Raw genomic sequence first — 21,215 nt, 5'->3', positions numbered from 1 at the left:
GGGTCAGGGGACAGCCTTCCATTTAAGCATGCTACTCTAGATGCCCCAGGCCTCACGGCTGGGTCCCAGAAAATGAAAGGCTAAAACACTTCCCCCACCAAAATCACCCTTAAGCCCAACCCCATGCCTCACCAATGATCCTGTGGTTCCGTCCAGCTTTCCTCCCCCATATCAGGAGGTGGAAGGCTGTGAGGTGTGAGCCTCTTGAATCTGAAATCCACCCTCCCTGGAACCAAACCGGAAAGAGACCTGGGTTGTTGCTTTCTTGTGTGTTGTTTTCCATTATTTTAGTACCACCTCCACGTGATAAAAATTGTACTGTGAACTGGAAGATGGTCGAATTTTTAAAATCTGGTAAGACTTTTGGCAACCTGTTCTATTTACTGTTTCTCTCCTGGTTCTGTTCAGGGAGGCAGGAGGCACCATTCTGGAAGGCCAGGGAGGCTGCCCGGGGGGACAAGACTGGCTACTGTGGCCCGCTTTTCCCCTCCTGTGTCCATGTGCTGCTTTGAGGTGATGAAACCCAGTATGGATTTAGGGAAGGAAGGACTTTACTCACAGGGATTACTGCAAGACTGGGGAAGGGAATGTTGAGTCAGGGGCACCGGGCAGTTGCTTTAGGAGACTGCTCGGGTGAGCTGAGTGGCTGCAAGATCTGTAAAGCATCTCACAGCTCAGAAGGAAGAGGCCTTTTATAGGAAGGAGTGAGCATGGCTGGAAAGAACCACATTCAGGGACAGACTTTGTGGTCAGCCTTTGGGGGAGGGGCTGATGCCGGCTCTGGCCAAGGGCAAGTCCATGCTCAGGGTCTGATGGGGAGGAAAGGAGCTTAACTGAGGCTTGGTGGAGTGACTTAACCAGCCTACTGTTCAGATGGAGACTATGTAAATCTTTTTAGAAGCTAACTTAGCCTCCTACCAGTTTTTCAACCCTAGACTTGTTTTCCTTAAGAGCCTGGAAGGCATCTCTGAAATGTAAACCTCAAGGGATCTCAAGGGAGCTTGCACTGGCTCTCCTTGTCTCGGTGGGTTTTAGCCCAGGCACTGGGCTCCAGTGGTAACTGCCTGCTTACCTTCGGTTCTTTTTAGCCTTGCTTACTTCTCCCTGTAAAAGAAAAGCTCCTTTCTGTCCCAGCTCTGAGAGCCTTGCAGATCTTATAGTGTCTCGTTGTAGATCTTACAGTGATGTCATAGCCCCATCCACTATGGCCATGACCCCTCTCCATCTCTTGCTGTAATCCTTTAGAACAAAGCCTCCTCTTACCCATGTCAGAATTTGTTTTTGTTTTTTTTTTTTGGCTGGGGGTATAGAAGATTCTCATGTTTTAAATTGGAGACTGGTTTTAAAGTCAGAGATTGAATTAAATGTATGTACAACAGCTCTGCAGGACACCCAAGAAAATCAAGACTATGCCAACTGGAATGGTGCCCCACCCCTCCCTAGGGAACCTGGTAAAGCAGAGGATCTGTAGAATCCACACCAAGTGCCCCCAGAGCCACCCACCCTCTCTCACCACCCACTGTGTGTACGTACGTATGTGTCTGGGATCCAGGGCAATGTGAATTTTCTTTTTATTTGGGAGATTGTTCACGGAAAACAGATCCTCTTTTCTCTCATTCACCTATTAATTGTTTACAATATTTGTATATCTATGCAAAATACTTGAATGGGCTATGGTGCCTTTTTTCCTTGTTTGTATTTAATTAAATTGTCATTTGAAATGTTGGCTGGTTTGACAGCTCGTTTGTTTGTTTTCATGTTGTATTGGCTAGCCTGGATACGATCCATCCCTGAGGACTCCTCAGAAGAGTTCCCACAGGGACCATCCACCCAGCTTGTCAGACCACCGTGGAAGAACCTGAGCCACAGAGAAGCCTGGGGTCTTTGCTTGTCTTGGCACCTGGACAAAAGCTGGTCTAGTTTAAATAGGTCTGGGGTCACTCGGGACATGAGTGATACAGACCTACCTTGAGGATTTGTGAGGGCTTAAAGTATTCATGGGAGGCTCTTAGCATTGTGATTGGTTCCTCCTAAAGGCTCAGACATTAACAAGGGATGGTAAAAACAAACCAACAAAAAAACAAGGGATGTGCAAAGTCTTTAGTGGACTGTATTCCCCAGACAACCTTTCCCTCTCTAGTGAAGGCTGGACTGCAGAAGACACTGGAGGGACAGGACCTCCTTGATAGCCACAACTCTCCAGAGATTGGGGCCTGGCCTGGCCCCCGACCCCAACCCTACCCCCCACCCCCCACTGCTCCGTCCACCAGCACTAGAAGAACCAGTTTAATTAGTCCATGTCCAAGGAGGGCCGAGATGTAAGCATCAAGTAAACACACTCAGAGGTCTTTATTACTGACCCTGCAGACCACACTCTCAGGGCCCTCAGATCACGGCCATTCTCAACATCCAGTGGGTTGCATTGATTTTAGTTAGAGAAATCCACAGTCGTTCAAAATTGGGGCTTTGAGGCTGGAGTGCGTGCAGAAAGCCAGCCTGTTCATTGGTGCTCTAAGGCCAGCAGGAGTTTGGCCTGGGCTTGGCTGTACTGAGGGCCCGGGACATAAACACAGGCACAGGTATGGAGTTACACAGGGGGGCTCTACACCAGCTCGGGGGGCTGAGGGCCAGGGCTTCCTTCTTGACAAATATACTGACTCCCTTACCTCCGTATCAATGATCCTTGAATCAACTGTCACATTCTCACTGCTAGAAAGAAGACAGGAAGGGAAACGATATTAATTCTCTCTCTCCAGCTGCTCTTGGTTTTTTGACTGCCTCCAGCCAAATGTTGGGGGACCACAGGCAGTCCCCAAAGCAGGTGGTGGTGCAGCAGTTGTGGCACACCGCCTCCCAGGGTGGGCAGCTCATCAGTGGACTGGGGACTTGGTGGCAATCTGGTCCATGGCCAGAATGACACCTGGTACCTAGCTTACACCCCCACTTGGTCACTGAAGTTCAAAGCTGATCCCACTGGCCAAGCCTCTAAGGCTTCAGCCCAGAAGTTACCCAGAGGAGACTTCCCTAGCAGCCCAGTGGTTAAGACTTTGAGCTTCCACTGCCGAAGGGGACTTCCCTGTGGTCCAGTGGTTAAGACTCCGTCCTTCCACTGCAAGGGGCATGGGTTCAATCCCTGGTCTGGGAACTAAGATCCTGCATGCTGCATTTTAAATACACACACACACCCAGAGGTTACCTTTGCCGCCTGGGTTCTTGGTCAGCCACCAGAGTAAACACAGGTTAGCCTCTGGTTTCCAGAGAGCTTGTGTCTGCTCTCTGACAAGTCCTGACTCTGCTCCTCACTCTTCTCCCCATCTCCCCAAATCATATTGTGGTTTACTCCTTGAGGAAAAGGAAAGTGCATTCTACTCGACAACCAGGCTGCTTTTAAGAGTCGTGAACTGCTGTTCTCTTAGAGCGAGGCGGAATGAAACTCTGGGCTTGGCCAGCAGAGCTCGGCTGGGAGGCACCTTTTGTTGTGGTTGGTTGTGTTGTTTCGAGTTCTTGGACAACCACCTGAATGTCTCTGTGACCAGCTCCTTGGGGTGCATCTAGAGAGGGAAGGGGCCTTTCCAGGTGGCACTAACAGTAAAGAGCCTGCCTGCCAATGCAGGAGACATAAGAGACGTGAGTTCAACCCCTGGGTCAGGAAGATCCCCTGGAGGAGGGCACAGCAACCCACTCCAGTATTCTTGCCTGGAGAATCCCATGGACAGAGGAGCGGGCTTGCAAGAGTTGGGCATGACTGAAGCAACTGAGCACAGCACAGAGGGAAGGGTGGGGGTGAGGAGGATGGAAGCAGATGCTAAGCTCCAGGCTGGCTGCTCTGGGAATGGGGCTGGTGGCAGGGTTTCCCTGAGACATCAGGCAGCTTTCACAGTAAGAAGGTCAGCTGAGGTCTTGTTTCCGTGTCCGAAAATGAGGTGGCAACAGCAACAAGACATTTGACAAGAGTTGTGTGTCTATTAGTTCCAGACAGGGGGCATGGCGAGTTGCTCTCTGGGCCCTGGGGAGCCAGGTGCACTTCAGCCTTGGACTCGGGAACAGTGAGTCAGTCTCAGGAGGGGAACTTCCTGATGACCAGCGTTTCAGGGAAGTTCCTGGCTTGCGCTACATTCAATGGGTCAAATCCGATCTTCTTCCCCACAACACAGGAAACAAGTGGGAAGGGAGGTCCAGGGGACCTGCTGGCACCAAGTAGTGTGTTTGGTCACTGAGGCTGTGTTTCCAGGAAGTGAAACCACCACTGCTCACTGAGTAGGGATTTTTCTCCTGGAAACAGCAATGAGGTATAAATGGAAGTCTCAAGAAAAGAGCCCATTGGTACGAGTTGTGTTGGAAGTAACCAGGTGGCTCTGAAATCAAGCCGTCAGGCTGTACCACAGGGCTCATCCTCTCACTTCTCTACTTCAGGCTTTACGAATGGGCTATAAACACTTTGGGCTTCTCTTCTGGTGATGGGGTGCTGGAGAGTTCCATGTTGTCCACCAGGACATTCTTATCTCCAAGTCTAATGACACTGGGCTCTGGGGCAGGAGTGGCAGGTGGGTTTTTGTGCATGTGGGGCAGGCTGCTCCGGCTGATGTCCAGGTCTTTGAAAGCATGAAGCATGAATACACCCAGGATGATGGTGACAAAGCCAGAGAGGGTGCCCACGATGTCCACAGCCGACATCCTGTACCACTCCTTGAAGAGGATGATGGAGGAGGTCATCACCGTCGTGGTGAAGAACACGTAGTAGATGGGGAACACCAGGGAGGTGTTGAAGATGTCCAGCGCCCTGTTGAGGAAGTTGACCTGAGTGCTGATCGAAAGCGCCAGCATGAGGGACAGGATGTAGGGGAGAGGGTGCCGTACAACCGGCAGCCCCTGGAAGAAGTTCCTAATGGTGATGCCCAGGCCCTTGCTGGAGGACACGGAGAAGGCCCCGATCACAGAGCAGATGGTTATGTAGATGAGGATGTTCCTTTGTCCGTAACGTGGGGCGACGACGAAGATGAGGATGAGGCAGGACACCAGCAGAAACACAGCAAACACGATGTACCCTTTGAGGGGGAGGGAGAGAAAGGACCTGAGCTGGGAGGATGCCATCAGCATCTAGAGCTCCCCACCCCCCATGGCAGCAGGATGTCACATTAAGAATCTGGGCACCGGAGGACTTCCCTGGCAGTCTAGTGGTTAAGACTCTGCACCTGCAATGCAAGGGGCGTGGGTTTATCCCTGGTTGGGAAACTAAGTCTCTTCAGCTGTGTCTGACTCTGCGACCCTGTGGACCACCAGGCTCCTTGGTCCATGGGATTCTCCAGGCAAGAATACTGGAGTGGGTTACTATGCCCTCCTTCAGGGGATCTTCCTGACCCAGGGATCAAACCCACATCTTTTGCATCTCCTACATTGGCAGACAGATTCTTTACCACTAGTTCCTCCTGGGAAGCCCTTTTATATTATGCATGCTAAGTCACTTCAGTTGTGTCTGACTCTTTCTGACTCTACCCGGCTCCTCTGTCCATGGGATTCTCAAGGCAAGAGTACTGGAGTGGGTTGCCGTGCCCTCCTCCAGGGGATCTTCCCTTGCAAGGGATTGAACGCAGGTCTCTTATGTCTCCCGCATTGGCAGCACATTCTTTACCACTAGCGCCACCTGGGAAGCTCGTCTTGTGGCATGGCCAAATAAAAAATAAGTAAAAATAAATAGAGAAATAAATCTGTGTTGTTAAAAAAGGAAATCTAGGCTCTGGAATCAAACATGGGTTCTGGTCCCAGCAACACAACTTTTTAATAACTTGTACAAGTTATTCATTAAACCCCTAAAATCTCAGTTTCCTCTTTGTAAAATATAAATAATAATAGGACCTTCCCTATAGGAGCTTTTTTTTGTGAGATTAAATGAGATAATATACTCAATTGACTGAATGCCCCCTCCCATTCATATATTGAAACCTAATCCCCTAATGTGACAGTATTAGGAGGTGAGGGTTTCAAGGGTGATTAAGTCGTAAGGGTAGAGCCCTCAAGAAGGGATTAGTGCCCCAGGGGACTCCAGAAAGCTCCCCTGCCCCTTCCACCAGGTGAGGACACCTGGTGGTGATGTCTATGAACGAAATCTATAGGGCTTGAACAAGGACTTGATGATGGCTTCCAGAACTGTGAAAAATTCCTATTATTTATAAGCCACCCAGTCTATGATATTTGAACTAAGACAGTACAAACAAAGCATTTAGAACAGTACCCATTACATAATAAACAGCATCAATACCTATCAAACTGGGACCCTATAAACTAGCCTTAGTACCAGCCCATCAGTTTTCTTCCCCAAACTTGCTTCCTCCTCCTCCTCCAGGTGGCAGCACCTGAGACGGTCATAACCCAGTCACCCCTCCCCAGGGTTCACCCCCAGCACCTTCCTGCTCAAGGGGAGCTGGAACCTACCTGTGTCTTTCATCTTGGCAGCCATCTCCATGATGGTGCTGATCTTCTCTTCCTCGGGGGCGTGTATCACCATCACTGTGCTGCCAGCCACGCAGATCACACAGCCCAGCTTCCCCAGGAGGTTCAGACTCTCCCCCAGGAAATACGAGGAAAAGATGGCACTGTGTGCAGAAGAGGAGAAAGGGCTCAGAGTAGCCAGGCTGGCCCCAGCATCCTGGAAAAAGGCCAGGGCAGAGCGAGGGCTCACTGCTTTCCCACGTGGGAGCTTTTCTGGACCCCTTGAAAATGTCTGAAATAGAAACTTACTTATGAGAGGGCTACAGTGTAGGCTGGAGGAATGGACAACAGCCACGTGAATTTCTTTCATTTTAGAGACGGAGAGTATCCCCAAACAGAAGAGTTGGAAGAGTCCTTCAGAGCCCTCTTGTCTAACTTCCTACCCAATGAGCACATCTTCTGTAACACTGCAAACAAATGTGAAACACTTTCAGCTTTGGCTTGTATCTCTCTTGTGGCAAACAGCTCACCCCTTCACAATGCAGATGAATCCATTGTAGGTTCATTCTATGAGGTATTACCCAAATGCGGTAATTTCTACTTGTCCCATATCTTATTCCTTGCACCATACACAACAAATCCATTCCTTCCTCCATTTGTATATGCCAGTATAAACAACCATCATGACCATTACAGGCACTGTGTCTTGAGCACTGTATCAGCATGCACTGCATGTGTGCATGCGCAGTTGTGTCCAACTCTGTGACCCCATGGACTGTAGCCCACCAGGCTCCTCTGTCCATGAAATTTACCAGGCAAGAATACTAGAGTGGGTTGCCGTTTTCTACTCCAGGGGATCTTCCTGGCCCAAGGATCGAACCTATGTCTCTTGCATCTCCTGCACTGGCATTATGCTAGGAACTTTCTATTTATTACCTCGCTAACGTCTTACAACTCTGAGAAGTAAAAAATATACTTATGCCCATTTAATAGATGAGAAAACTGAGTCCCATAGAAGCTTAAATGGTGGCAAGATCACACAACTGGTAAGAGACAAGCCAGAATTTGAGCTCAAATTCTGTCTAATTATAAAGCCTATGGTTTTTCCCTCTACATCTCACTGAGGAGAATTGTGACTTGAGTCTTTTCTGGGCAAAATACCTCCAGTTCCTTGCTGTTCTTTGCTGATATGACTTTCATTTCTCCAAATGAGCTGGCAAAGGTGAGGTAGGATGGGAGGGAAATGGGACAAGACAAGTATGATCACTGGGGTGCGCTTCTGTTTCTTTACAAGGGTGGCATTATTTTAGGGTAAAAATCTGTTGGCTGACCTAAGGTCACCCAGTAAGCTTCATGAGTCCTGCTTAAAGAGATCAGGAAAGAAGGGACTATTGTCTAAGCTCCTCTAAATGTCTCCCATCTCTCCTCTAAAACTGCCAAAAGCATCTTACCTACGATGCCTTTTTACCAGCATTTGGTGGCCTTAGCAAAGGCAGGGGTCACAAAGTAAAGGGTTCCCTGCCTCTCCTAACTACCCAGGATGGGAATGTGTAAACTAACCAGATATGCAATAGTGGTATCACAGCCACATCAGCCAACTATGCAGTGTGAGTCATGGCTCTATCTGGTTTTTGACTATAGATGTTGCAAGATTATCTTCAAGCTGGTAAAACAAAACAGGAAATTACAGGTATGGGTGTGGTGGGCTGGCACTTACCAGGACTCCATGGTTAGGGCAACAATCAGAGCCAACTTCAAATGGGACTCAGGACCCCCATGGAGGAGGGGTCTTGTAGCTTGGGAGGAACAGGGCAATGGGAAGCACACATGTGTAATAGCAGTTATCTTTAAAATCATCAAACATTTTCCAGGAAACATGGCCTAGTGATTAAGCATCCAGACTCTGAAATTAGACTGCCTGGGAGGGAATCCTGGCTCAGTCTCCAGGGATCTGGGTGACCTTGGCCAAGATGCTTAACCTCTCTTGGTCTCAGGTCTCCCCTCCTTTCTAATTAGTAGGGATACTGTGAGGATTAAAGGTGGCGCACTGGTAAAGAATTGCCTGCAATGCAGAAGACTCGGGCTCAATACCTGGGTTGGGAAGATCCCTGGAGAAAGAATAGGCTACCCACTCCAGTATTCTTGCCTGGAAAATTCCATGGGCAGAGGAACCTGGCAGGCTACAATCCACGAGGTCACAAGAGTTGGACACGACTTACTGACTAAACAAGAACAACAACAAAAACCCTAAACACGTGTTAGCCATGGTTATTCTTCAGTGCCGATTCTGTACTGTGCACTTTCTGTGCATTATCTCGAGGCCTTGAAGCAGTGCCTTCAGGCAGGCCTTATGAACATCCCCACTTGGGAGATGGGAAATTGACGCTTAGAGTAGTTAAGTGACCTGCTGTGTACTGTAACTACAAAGTGGCAGAGATAAGGTTAGAACTCAGGACAGTTAATCTAGGGCTTGTCCTTTCAATGTGTGTGCTGCTTCTACTATGGCACCAAAACACTGGCATGAGACCTTCAGCCTGGTGGCAGGGACAGCCCTTTCCCTGGATGGGGCTTGGCCTGCCCCTTCACTGCTCAGGCGGTCGAAGGGATGCTAGAACAATGGGCAGCACGCAATCCCCAGTGCAGAGCCTCTTTCCGGGAGCTGGGACTGACCCAGGTCCCTGACTGCAAGTAGCGATTGACCCCATATGGCAGTTTCCGACATCAACTGAAAACATGGAGGAATCAGAGCAGGAGAGGTGACTAACCTCATGAGGATACTCAGCGCTCCCAGAGGGGTGACGACTGTGGCAGGAGCGAATGCGTAGGCCCCGAAGTTGGCAACTTCCCCAGCAGCCACTAGGAAATGAAGGGTGAGAAGAGGTCACAGTGGCTCTGACCCACCATCTCCAGCCCAAATGAATGTGGGTGGAGACAGCTTCATTCGGTGTTCACCCGTTCACAGAATCCCAGACCAGCATTCATTACAATCCCGATCCTTACGCTTTCTCCCTGCAGAATCTCATCTAAAGGTCAGGCCCAGACCATCCTGACCAAATCCTCTCATTTTAAAGATAAGGAGATGGCCTAGAGTCCAGGGTCATATGGCGCCTTCTTGTTCTAGAGGTCTCTTGGCTTCTAGCCTAAGCATGGTTAAGGGTATCTCAGACCAATGATTGGTCTGTATGATTAAAGTAAGCTCTAAAAAGTGGGGCAGCAAGGAGATCAAACCAGTCAATCCTAAAGGAAATCAACTCTGAATATTCATTGAAAGGACTGGTGCTGAAGCTGAAGCTCCAATACTTTGGCCACCTGATGCAAAGAGCCTACTCATTGGAGAAGACTGCGTTGCTGGAAAAGATTAAGGGCAAAGAGAAGAAGGAAGCAACAGGATGAGCTAGTTGGATGACATCATTGACTCAGTGGACATGAATCTGAGCAAACTCTGGGAGATGGTGAGGACAGAGAAGCCTGGCATGCTGTAGTCTCTGGTGTCGCAGAGTCAGACGTGACTTAGTGACTGAACAACAACTAGAAAGTGTTAATTATCAAATAAAGAAACAGCCACAGTCATCGATTTTCCAGGTACCAAATGGTCCATGGAGCTGTCTTTCCCAGAGTAGTTGTGGATAGTCTAGACTGACAGGCAGGGGGTTAGACAGACATTCCCAAAGGGTCTACTTCTCCCCAAGTGAGTTTCCAGTTTGCAGACTCCTGCCTCTCTGCTCATAGAGAATGACCTGGGTCTGCCCTTTGAAAGCAGGTGATGAATGTGATCACTCTAGCTGAGACAGGGATCAAAACCTGACTTAGGGGATTATAAACAGAAAGCTCACTACTTCTCCATCCAACCTAAAGAATTAGGGTTTGAAAGCCAGACAGGGTGGTGGAAAGTGGGAGGAAATGTGTGAAGGTGCAAGTTTGGACAAACCTTAGGTGGCAGGCCAGTCACATCCTAAGTGACTCAGTAACTGCTGTGGAATGGGACGGCTGAGTTAGGAGTCCTGGGCTGTGCCCTGTAGGAGTCTGGGAGACTCTGCCCAGCAGTCATAGCTCCCTGCCTTTCAGGGGAAGTTGAGAAATTACACCTTTATCATTACCAGTTCTGTACAAACCTCTCTGGGGACAGATGCTTTGTGGATGAAAGACGTCACTGTGGATGGAGAAAGTAACCGGAGGGGCCAGGTAAAATGTTCTACCTGCAAAGACTATCAAGCTTTCCCCCTTAGAAATCTGGGCCTTGGGTGCATATTTTGCATAATAGAGACATCTATTCCTTCTTTCATCTCTGCCTCTATCATCAATAGGGCAGTGTCCTTAGTAGCAAAGAATCCTCTTACAAGGGACTTCTCTGGTGGTCCAGTGCCTAAGATGTTGAGTTCCCAAAGCAGAGAGCCTAGGTTTGACCCCTGTTTGGGGAACGAAGATTCTGTGTACGGCAACTAAGACTGGGTACAGCCAAAAAAAAAAAAAAAAGAGAGAGAGAGAGAAAAGGATCTACTTACTCGTGAGAAATCCAGCCCACCACATTGAGTCCTTCAGGTAGCCATAGCCTCCATCCACTGTAGAAAGGAATGGGCACTAAGTTAGAGGTTGGCCACACTTTCCCGGGACCTTTCCTTCCCTCCTTTCCCTCCCCAGCCTCCAATGGTTCGGTACGCAGCAGCTGTGGTGCATCCTCCAGGCTTCCTTCTGGGCCCTCTCCTGAGCAAATGCATCCTATCCAAAGTTTTAAATTCCATCTGGATGCTCATGTCCCTAGTTCATGTATGCATCCTGATCCTTTCTCCTGAGCCCTGATGTGTATCCGGTTACTTACTCGACAACTCTTGGGTCTATCACAGGCATCTCAAACTCTGTCCTAAATGGAACTCTTGATTTTAAGATGCTCCCACCCACCAAATGAGGGCTTCCCAGGTTGCTCAATGGTAAAGAATCCTGATAAAGGAGATGCAGGTTTGATCCTTGGGTTGGGAAGATCCCCTGGAGAAGTAAATGGCGACCCACTCCAATATTCTTGCCTGGGAAATCCCATGGACAGAGGAGCTAGGTGGGCTATAGTCCATATAGTCGCGAAAGAGTTGACAAAACTTAGCGACCAAAACAATAACCCGCCAAATGAAACTCAGTAAGGGGACCTCCGAGTATCTAGTTGCTTGATCCAGAAACCAGGGAACCACACTGGACCCTCCCATTACTCCATTGTCTAAATCCAGTCCATCCTGGGCATTCTGTCTCCAAAGAGCATCTACACGGGTCCACTCCACTGCCACCACCCAACTCCCAGGCACTAATACTTCTGGCCTGGGAGAAGGCAAGCGCCTCCTAGGACTCCTCCAGCTCAATCCTGTCCCTTTATAATCCATTCCTTTCATAGTAGCCAGGGGTTTTTAACAATTATGTCACTCCTCAGCTTAGAGCTGGCCAGTGGCTTCAAAATACTCTTAGGATAAAGACCAGAATTCCTAACAAGCCTGATCCTAGTTCTGACCCTGCTCACCTCTCCAAAGGCATCTCCCACCACTCTTCTTACTATAGTCCAGCCACTCCGGCTGTCTTTGTGTTCTTCAAAAATGATGAGTTTGTTTTGGCCTTAAGGGCTTTGTGTGTGTTTTTCCGTGTTCAGAATAGTCTTCTTAACAATACTTGCCTGTATCTTTACCTACTCTACAGGTCTCCACTTGACGTTGCTTTCCCTAAAATGCCCTCCCTTGGGTTTTTCTCTCATCACACTCAGTTCTTCTCTTTAGTGACACTTACTGTCTATAATTTGAATTTATCTATTTATTTTCTGGCATTTCCCCTACTAAAATGGAAGCTCCATGAAGCCAAGAATTGTGTCTGCTTTGGTCACATGAGGGACTCAGAGCCTGGCACATAGTTAGCTCAAGGTGAGCAATGAGGAGGAGGAGGAGGTTAGCGATGAGGAGGAGGAGGAGGAGGATGGGTTTTAGACTGTTTTGTCTAAAACTTGAATGTGGTTTTTTTGTAAATGCCCATTTTTCTAAGATAGCCCTTAGCTTTCATCAGGTTCTTAAAGGAGTCAGAATCTCCCATAAAAGCTAAGAGCTCTGAGAGCATTTTATTGAGTTGAAATCTCAGAAGGTATTGAAATAGCAGATTGGAGAAAAAAACTCATTCCAGGAAAGCTGCCTTTCTGAATGATCAATAATACTTGCCCTGCTCTCTCCTGAGTGCAAGCAGCTGTTTTTCTGGTACTTTAGGAGGTCTCCAGCCTTTGAACACTTGTCCGGAAGTAGAGATAGAGCAGCAATGACCGCTGACCCCGACTTTATCCCCAAATCTCACAGCTCTCCATTTTTAGAGCACATCTGATTCTAGTCCTGGGTATCCAACTGTGTGTCAGGCCCTCCCACTTAGATCACAGTAATACTAATACTAGTGCTCAGTCTGTGCCAAGTATCTCTCTAAACACACTGCATATCTCCACAACAATCCTTTAGCCTGGACTATTCCTATCCCCAGTTTGTCAGATGAGGAAGCCGAGACACAGAAAAATGAGTTTTCTTGCCCAGGATCACATCACCAGGAACCAAGGAGCTAGAGCTGGTACTCAAAGAGTCTGCTTCCAAAGCTCAGTGTCCCGCAGAACATTAAATTGGACACATCCAAACCTGAACACATCATCTTCCTATAAACCTGCTCCTCCTGAATCCTTTATCTCAGAAAATAGCACCATCATCTTCTCAGTTGTCCAAATTGGAGAGTTCTGAGTCATCCTGACTCACTTTTTCACCCTCCCTTTGGAGCCACTCAGTCTTGTCCAACTCTTTGCAGCCCAATGGACGGCAGCAAGCCAGGCCTCCCTGTCCATCACCAACTCAAACTAATGTCCATCGAGTCAGTGATGCCATCCAACCACCTCATCCTCTGTCGTCCCCTTCTCCTCCCGCCTTCAATCTTTCCCAGCATCAGGGTCTTTTCCAATGAGTAGGTTCTTCGCATCAGGTGGCCAAAGTATTGAAGTTTCAGCTTCAGCATCAGTCCTTCCAATGAATATTCAGGACTGATTTCCTTTAGGATTGACTGGCTTGATCTCCTTGCAGTCCAAGGGACTCTCAAGAGTCTTATCCAACACCACAGTTCAAAAGCATAGATTCTTTGGGATTCAGCTTTCTTTATGATCCAACTCTCACATCCTTATATGACTACTAGAAAAACCATTTTCCCCATGATAGCACTTAACATGCTACAGAACCGTTGCTCATTGACTTGCCTATCTCTCTCACTCAACCCAATGACCCACAAGGGCATTGTGTCCCCAGGTCTAGCATGGCACCCAACACACAGTAGGGACATAATGAATGATGATTAAATGGCGAGATTCTTTTACATAGGATTCCTTTTCTCAACAACTGTTTCATGGATACACACCTTATTTTCCAAACAAGCAAATCCCAGTGGACAGAGACTCAGTAATTCTTTCGTAGCCTATAGAGGAGCTCAGATTGATAGTAAGTGAGGACACATTACTGCCTGACACTGTTATGGGCAGAAGTTTTATATTCCCATCTTTTATGGAAGTTATGCCTTGCCTACAATGACACAACCGATAAGAAATAAAGCCAGGGGACTTCTTTGGTGGTCTAGTGGCTAAGACTCCATGCTCCCAATGTAGGGAGCCTGTGTTTGATCCCTCGTCAGGGAACTAGATCCCACATGACATAGCTAAGACTTCTCATGCCACAACTAAAGATCCCGCATTCAGATCAAAGATCCCAAGTACCGCAACTAAGACCTGGTGCAGCCAAAAACAAAAAACAGAACTAGACGTGGGGTTTCGTAGTCTTGGCCCTGGGACTTTTCCCTGTCTTCACCCCAATTAACTGATCATGTAGTTCTCATGAACTACTGGATTATAAAGGAGGGTCTCCTGCTGGTGGGTGAGATTCCCAGTGGGACTGACAGAAGGCCTTTTGTGCCCGTCTAGGACCAGCTCGCAAGCTGCTCCAGTGGGCCCACAAATAGAGGCTCACAGGGCTGGCTGAGGGCTTGCCACCCAACACCCCATCCACACCTGCCCCCTCAGGAGCCTACCAGCCCGTGTGGCGCCCGAGGCCACCAGTCGCTGTAGGCCCTTCTTCTTGAGGATGATGCTGCTGCCAGACGAGGAAGCTGGACAGGATGGCCAGCCCCAGACCGACGTAGAAGCTGTAGTTCTTCCTGAACCTCTCCTGCCAGCTGTTGGAGGTGACATTGCTGGGCACCTCAGGCTGGAGGTCACTGATGATCTGGCACAGGACTTTTTGGGAGGAGCAGTACAGGCTGATAAGGGAACCTGGGAAGAGCATGGTGAGAGAGTCAGGTGGGGACATCTGCGTGCTTTAGAAGCACTGGGACTGGCCACTGTTTCAGACTCCATGCTTCAGCTACTACCGCATTCCATCCACATCCCGGGCTCCAAACTAAAAAGGAACAGTTAAGGTTCACCGAGTGCTTACTCCAGACAAGTGACTTTATGAACTCAAGTCCTTCCAACCACATGTCAGGTAAGCACTGTATTTGATTCCCATTTCATAGTTGTGGAGATGGAGGCCATGAGAGGTCAGGAACCTTGCCTAAGAACACAGGCTGTCTAACTCCAGAGCTCCAGCACCTCATCACTAAGCCAGAAAGATGCTCCCACACACCAAACAGGGTCCCCCCAGCTCTCAGGCATCACTGAATCCAACCTCCTGGCCTCCACAGGAAACATCTCCCACCCTCCGGGCACAGAGGCCTCCAACAGCTCAGGAGCACACATATTCTCCCCTTCCAGAGGCTTCTTCACTTACATATACTTAACTCCAGCCACAACAGGGAGTCCCTACAAGTAACAGGAGGGAGCGAGGCTGGAGTGCACAGCCCCTCTGAGGCCTGAAGGTGATGAAATACCAGCATCCTGTCTATGAGAACCAACCATCCCAGGTCTTACTTCGAAGACCTCTGATGCACATGGTCAGTGGCTGGGGCCTCCTTCAGGCCTCAGAGGAATCAGGGTCCCTGCCATCCCACACAGGCTTTGTCTAGGCTCTCTTTCTAAGTCCCCGAGTCTGCAAGAGTCATCAGTTCTCATGCCCTTCAGCTAGCACACTCTTGCTGGTTCTTCTGGCCCAAACAGCAAGGACAAGAGGACAAACCTGGGCATGAGAGGCAGACCCTTAGTCAGTAGAATGAAGCTGCCCAAGTTCAAGGAATCAATACAAAACACAGGCTGAGACTCATAGGGCCCACCGCTCCAGAACTTTCCAGGAGCATCTTTGTCATGGAAATGGCACAGTGATGATGTCTAGGGTTTTACCTGAAGAAACTGGGGCCCTGACAAGCTCGGTAACCTGGGGCTACATTGGCGATAAGCAGTGAAACCAGAATTATTTCTCAAGTGAATAGAATGCCAAAGTCCATGCTCTCAGTCACTACATACCCTTCTCAAAGCAGGCGGCAAGGGGGCTGGGTTTCACTCAGCCTCTTGAAGGTTATCTTAAAATATGAACTCACTACTAACATTTAAAAATCAGGAGATTTCCCACAAAAACTCCACTTCAGGGCTGCCTTTGCTTACCTCGCTGGGTATGCGGTCCCATAGGCAACCGCTGGCCACAGCTCAGCAGGGTTTTTGTCCCTAGATAGGACATGATCTTTGCGATTGCCCCGAGTCCATACCCAGCTCTCTTCAGTCATCATTGTTTTGTTCTCGGCCCCTTGAAGCATCTGAGTTTGTGACTTTTGGTGGAGAAGGTCTTTTTCAAACTGTGTGTCACAAAGACCCAAGCTCCCATGCCAAGGATATAACGCTAGGCCTAGCACTTCCCCTTGGGCCAAGCTAGACCTCTGGGCCTGCACTGGAAGAGCCTCAAAGCCCAAAAGGTGAGGCAGCTTTAGCTCTGGCACACCTGGAGCACAGAGTGGCATTTTGGTGGAACAAAGGAAGGGTGATGTTGACCTTGCTTCCACAGCAGAGAAAGCATGGAATAGCAGCAGCCCATCTAACTGTCTTTCTTCTCAGCTGGGAAAACGGAGGCCCTGAGATGGGGAAGGATTTGCTTGAGTCTCACAAAAGCCTGGAGGCAGAACTGGGTCTGGAACCTAGCAGAGACACCCAGGCATCTTTTGCAGTGGGAGACTTCTCTTTCCCACACCTGTGTCACAATCCAGAGAAGAGGAGATGAGAAACCATCTGGGTCCTTAATCAGACTTGTCCTGACTGCTCACTCCTGTTCCTCCACTTGGACAGGAGTCAAGTCCTGGGAGTTCCCTGAGCTCAGGAAAAGAGCCAGAGCTGGGAGGATGCTGGCCAAGGAAGGCAACTCCTCAGAGGAAGTCCAAGCCCACCCCCACGCCCTTCCCCTGCCCTCCTGAAGGTACACCTCCAGCAGGTGGAGCCAAAGGGTGGGCTTAGCAGTTTGGGCCTGAGGCGCCCATGGAGCTTAGTGCCTCCATCAAGTCAAGTCTTCCCAGAGGGGGCAAGAAAAGGAGGGAAGGCTGAGGGCCAAAGGGAACCCAATCCTGAGGAGGATGAGCAGCTGGCCAATGGATGCTGGGCCAGATGATCCCTACCTCTCCCCTAGAATATGCTAGGACTGGAACATATTTATCCCCAGGGGAAGGTGAGGCTGAAAATGGACTGCATTGTTGTTCAGAAAACCAAAGACAGCCAACACCCAACAGGCCTGTTTTGAAAGCTTCACTGGAGAAGAGAAGTTAGAAAAAACACGGATATTCCATAGGCTGCAATACCAGGACAGGTAGAAAAATGGAGATATGCCAGAAAATGGGGTGAGCACAGTGGTGTGAGCACAGTTTTTGGAATCCAAGAGCCCTGGTTTTATATTCCATATCCCCACAGTATTACTTTGAGCAAGTTCATCGGCCTTTTCAGAGCCTCAATTTCTGTCTCTGGAATGATGACAGAGGTGGTAATATCTACCTGCCTTCTAGAGCTGTGTTAAGGATTAGTTGGGATAATGCAAGTGAAAAGCCTAGCTCAGCATCTTTCCTTTTCCTTTCCTGGGTTGTTCCTTTCCTCTTTTTCCTAAAAGGTGGATATGGGTTTGAGGGTGGTGGGGTTCTGTGCCCACTCCCCTGTCTCTGGTGAGCCCCAGGGAGACAGGCCTGGGCAGGTACTAATATCCAAAGCAACTATACATAAAAGAAACCCCAACACGCTCCCCTCAACCCTTTGGATGGACCAGCTCCAATCAATCAAGCCACGCCTCCTTCTCCCACTCCCCGCTCTTCCCCCTCTCCCTGGCCCCTAGGTCCAAGGAGGGGGAAAGTCAGCCAGAAGCCTGCTCCTTCCTTAGACGGGCCGAGAACTAGGTGGGGTGACAAGTGCGGACCCCCTGCCCCGTTTGGGGTCCCCTGGTAGGAGAGGACGCGGAAGAAAGGAGCAGCGCGAAGGAAGGGAAGGCAAAGCGCAGGGTGCACCGGGTCCCCGCCGGTCCCCGCCGGCTCCACGCACCGTTCTCGCAGCTGCTGTTGCTGGCCGGCAGCTCCATGGGGCTCTGGGCGCTCGCACCGACTCACGGGCTGCCGGCACCCCGGCTCCCCGGCTCCCCGGCTCCGGAGCAGGTGGCTGAGAACTGTCCCAGCATGGCCGGCGTGAGAGGAGCCGCTGGGGTCGGGACCCGGGGGTGGGGAGAATGACGCGCCCCAGAGGGGGAGGGTCCCCGGGGAGGAGCCACCCGGCCTCTTGGGCAACGCTCGAGCTGCCCGCGGAGGGGTGCATGCCCTCCTGGGGTGCGGAGGCTGCCTGGCACACTGCGAGGGATCACCACCGCACACCACAGGGTGCGAGAGGGCGGCCCCCGGGCGCCGCCCGCTGCGCGATGCCGGACGACACCCAGTTCCGTCCCCGATGACAGTTGATGGGCTGCAGCCTGGCTGCAGAGGGAGCAATTTTCTGGCCGAGGTGGAAGTGGGAATGTGGGGGTGGAAAAGGGGGCTCTGCTGCCAGCTGGAACCCTCTCGGGCCAGGGGTGTCTGGGACCCTGATTTTTTTTTCCTTTCTGCCTGCCTTCCCGCCTCCCTGCCTTATTCGTTCATTCTACGTACCTACGATAGGCACAGGGACATTAATAGGTAACAGGTACACAAAGTAGATACTCAACAAATGGTCCATACATATATGTGGAATGAATGAGGGGTAGAAACTTGGTAAACTGAATGAGAGAAGGGAATGAAGTACTTAGAGATCAAAATGAATCAGAAATATTCCCTGTCCCCTAAGAACCTTATAAATCATTAATAGGAGAAACAAAATGGGATCAACTCCCCAGAGACTGGGGCTTTCCAAATCACCATTAAAAAGAAAAATGGAGGTGAGGGAAAGTACATTTGTTACTGTGGGGTCTAGAAAAAGTTCAAGAAACACTGAGCTAGACCATAAAAACACGTGGGCAGTCCTTTCTTATGGGCCAGTCACAGCTGTTAGTGCTGAAAAGTCCCCAGTTCATTTAATCCTCGTGACAACCTTACTTGTAGCTTTATGATTTAAAGAAAGGAAATCGAGGCACAGAGAGATCGAGCAACTTGCCCTGGGGTCCCAGCTAGGAAGTGCAAGAGCCCAAATGAAATGCATGCTCCTAGCAGCCACACCAAGCCTGGCATTTTAGGCCAAAATAATCTTGTGCTCCCGAGTAGCGAGGACATGGGACTGCCATGTTGTGGTCAGTTCTGTTAGGTCACTGGCCTCCTGGAGGAAATAGCTTCTTAAAGTAGTTATTTATTGAGTCCTCACTTCCAAACAGGTACTAAAGCCTTACAGGCATGTTTTATTGAAGCCTTCTGTGAGGTGGATGCTACCCTCCATGGTATAGATAAGGGAAAATTGTATAATTTTTTGATTATGAAATAATTTTGAATTTACAGAAAAGTTAAAAAAATATTACAGAGAGTTCCCATACCTGCCACCAGTTTCCCATAATAACATCTTATATAGGAATAGAAAAAGTCATATTTTAAATACGGAGAAACACACCCCTCCCAACACCACAAGGTCCCATAGCTAGTAAGTGAGGGTGTCAAGAGTAAAAGAGTTGCTGTGCCCCGAGCTGTCTCCCCAGTCACCACCCTCCATCCTTTAATGGTGGCCTTCTAGCTGGGCCTCAAAGGATGGGTTCTTCCAGCATGTGGCTTCCCTTAACTTACTGAATGACTTGAAAAAGTTACCTCGTCTCCAAAAGGTTCTGTTTCCTTACCTGTCAAATAAGACAACCCTTTCTGCTCCTTTCTGTCTGTGTGTGTGTGTCTGTGTGTATTCATTATCTGTAAACTTTACCATGGGGTCTAGGGTAGGGTAGGTAGGGCAGAAGTCCAGAGATTAGAAAGGAAAGGGAAGCAACAGATCCAAGTTCATATGTCTTTACCCCTAACATCCAAGCTTGTCCCTAACCTTGGAGGAATGTGGCACTGGGGTTCAAACGGAGGTGAGTACTTCTCAAGACCAGCATGAATTGGAATGCACAGCAGCCAGAAACAGATTGGCCCTCCTGGGAAACTTCAGATTGGCCCTCCTGGGTACTTCGTTACAGAAAAATGAATGAGTCTATGCCACCATGAGGGAGAACATGACAAGAGAATTTAGTTTGTCTTTGCTCTTACCTGGGCTTCCCAGATGGTGCAGTGGTAAAGGATACACCCGGCAACGTAGGAGATGCAAGAGACACAGGTTCGATTCCTGGGTTGGGAAGATGCCCTGGAAAAAGGAAATGGCAACCCACTCACTCCAGTATTCTTGTATGGAAAATCCTGGAAAACAGAGGAGCCTGGCGGGCCACAGTCCATGGGGTCGCAAAGAGTTGGACACGCCTGAGCATGCGCACACTCTTAGCTAAGCATTTCTGCCACTCAGATCCCACCTGTGCTATAAAACAGAGTCCATCTCTGAGGCTGGCCAAGGTACAACCCTCAAACTCTCACTGCATTTTTCCAAGGACACAGGACAAGAGAGATGGAGTGCTTCGCTTTAGCCTGGGCTTTTTAAGTCACAAGAGAAGATCTTGGGTTATCACTGCCTTATGCCAGAGCTGAGCCTAGATCGTGGGAGACAAATACATGCCTGCTCTTTAATACATTAACTGTATACATGCTTGTGATTTGTGGAGCTGCTAAATTTCAGACTATGGGTTAGGGGCCCCCTTGCCCAGTTTAAGGGCAATACTGAGTTCACCCTGTGCTTTGAGGCAGGGCTTCTCAGAGTTAGATGGATTTCATGTTTTAGGGCAAAGGGCTGAGGTGGAGGGAACTGGGATCTATTGGAGGGCCTTCTACACCCTCTCTGGGCCTCCAGGTCCCTGTTTGTTCTAGGAGGGGGTGGAGCCTCCCCAGGCTGGCATCTAACATCCCGGGAGTGCAGACATGAAGGGCCCCATTGAACTGCAGGCTCCTCGGCTGCTGTCCTGACAAAGCCCTTTTCTCCCTGAGCCACAATAGCCCTGTCAGGTAGGTAGCAGGGCTGCAGCATTGTCTCCCCAGAAAAGAACAACAGGGTTCACTGTCCATCTGAGGCTCAGTCTCCCAGGGGAGGGCGGGTAGCTTTGGAAGAGTCTAACCAGTCAGAGACAGATGGGCTCTGTCCTTAGCCAGCCAGGGATGGGCGAACCAGCTACATCTCATTTGGCCACTTATTCAGGAGGAGCAGGAAAACAAATTTACTAAAACCCGAATTCCTAAAAATTTGGCTTTTTAAGTACATGTCCAAATATTTGATGTTATAGAGCTGCACTGTCCAATATGGTAGCCACCAGCTCCATGTGGCTATTTAGAACTTAGAAAGCAGCTAACCTGAACTG

At 49.3% G+C, this 21,215-nt stretch overlaps 1 protein-coding gene across 1 annotated transcript; it reads right to left on the bottom strand.

The window, feature by feature from the left end:
* Positions 1-1,760: 1,760 nt before the first annotated feature.
* On the bottom strand, positions 1,761-18,054 carry NIPAL4 (NIPA like domain containing 4). Its single transcript, XM_005908337.3, is given in 7 exon segments — positions 1,761-5,045; positions 6,430-6,590; positions 9,192-9,282; positions 10,929-10,985; positions 14,482-14,548; positions 14,550-14,722; positions 17,885-18,054. Coding segments are annotated over 7 exon segments (1,215 nt in total). The 5' UTR covers positions 17,922-18,054; the 3' UTR covers positions 1,761-4,416.
* Between the last annotated feature and the right edge of the window lie 3,161 nt (positions 18,055-21,215).

This window comes from Bos mutus, chromosome 7 (assembly GCF_027580195.1).
Source record: "Bos mutus isolate GX-2022 chromosome 7, NWIPB_WYAK_1.1, whole genome shotgun sequence".
In the NCBI taxonomy this organism is placed as follows: domain Eukaryota; kingdom Metazoa; phylum Chordata; class Mammalia; order Artiodactyla; family Bovidae; genus Bos; species Bos mutus.
This window is presented reverse-complemented; position numbering and strand designations above follow the sequence as displayed.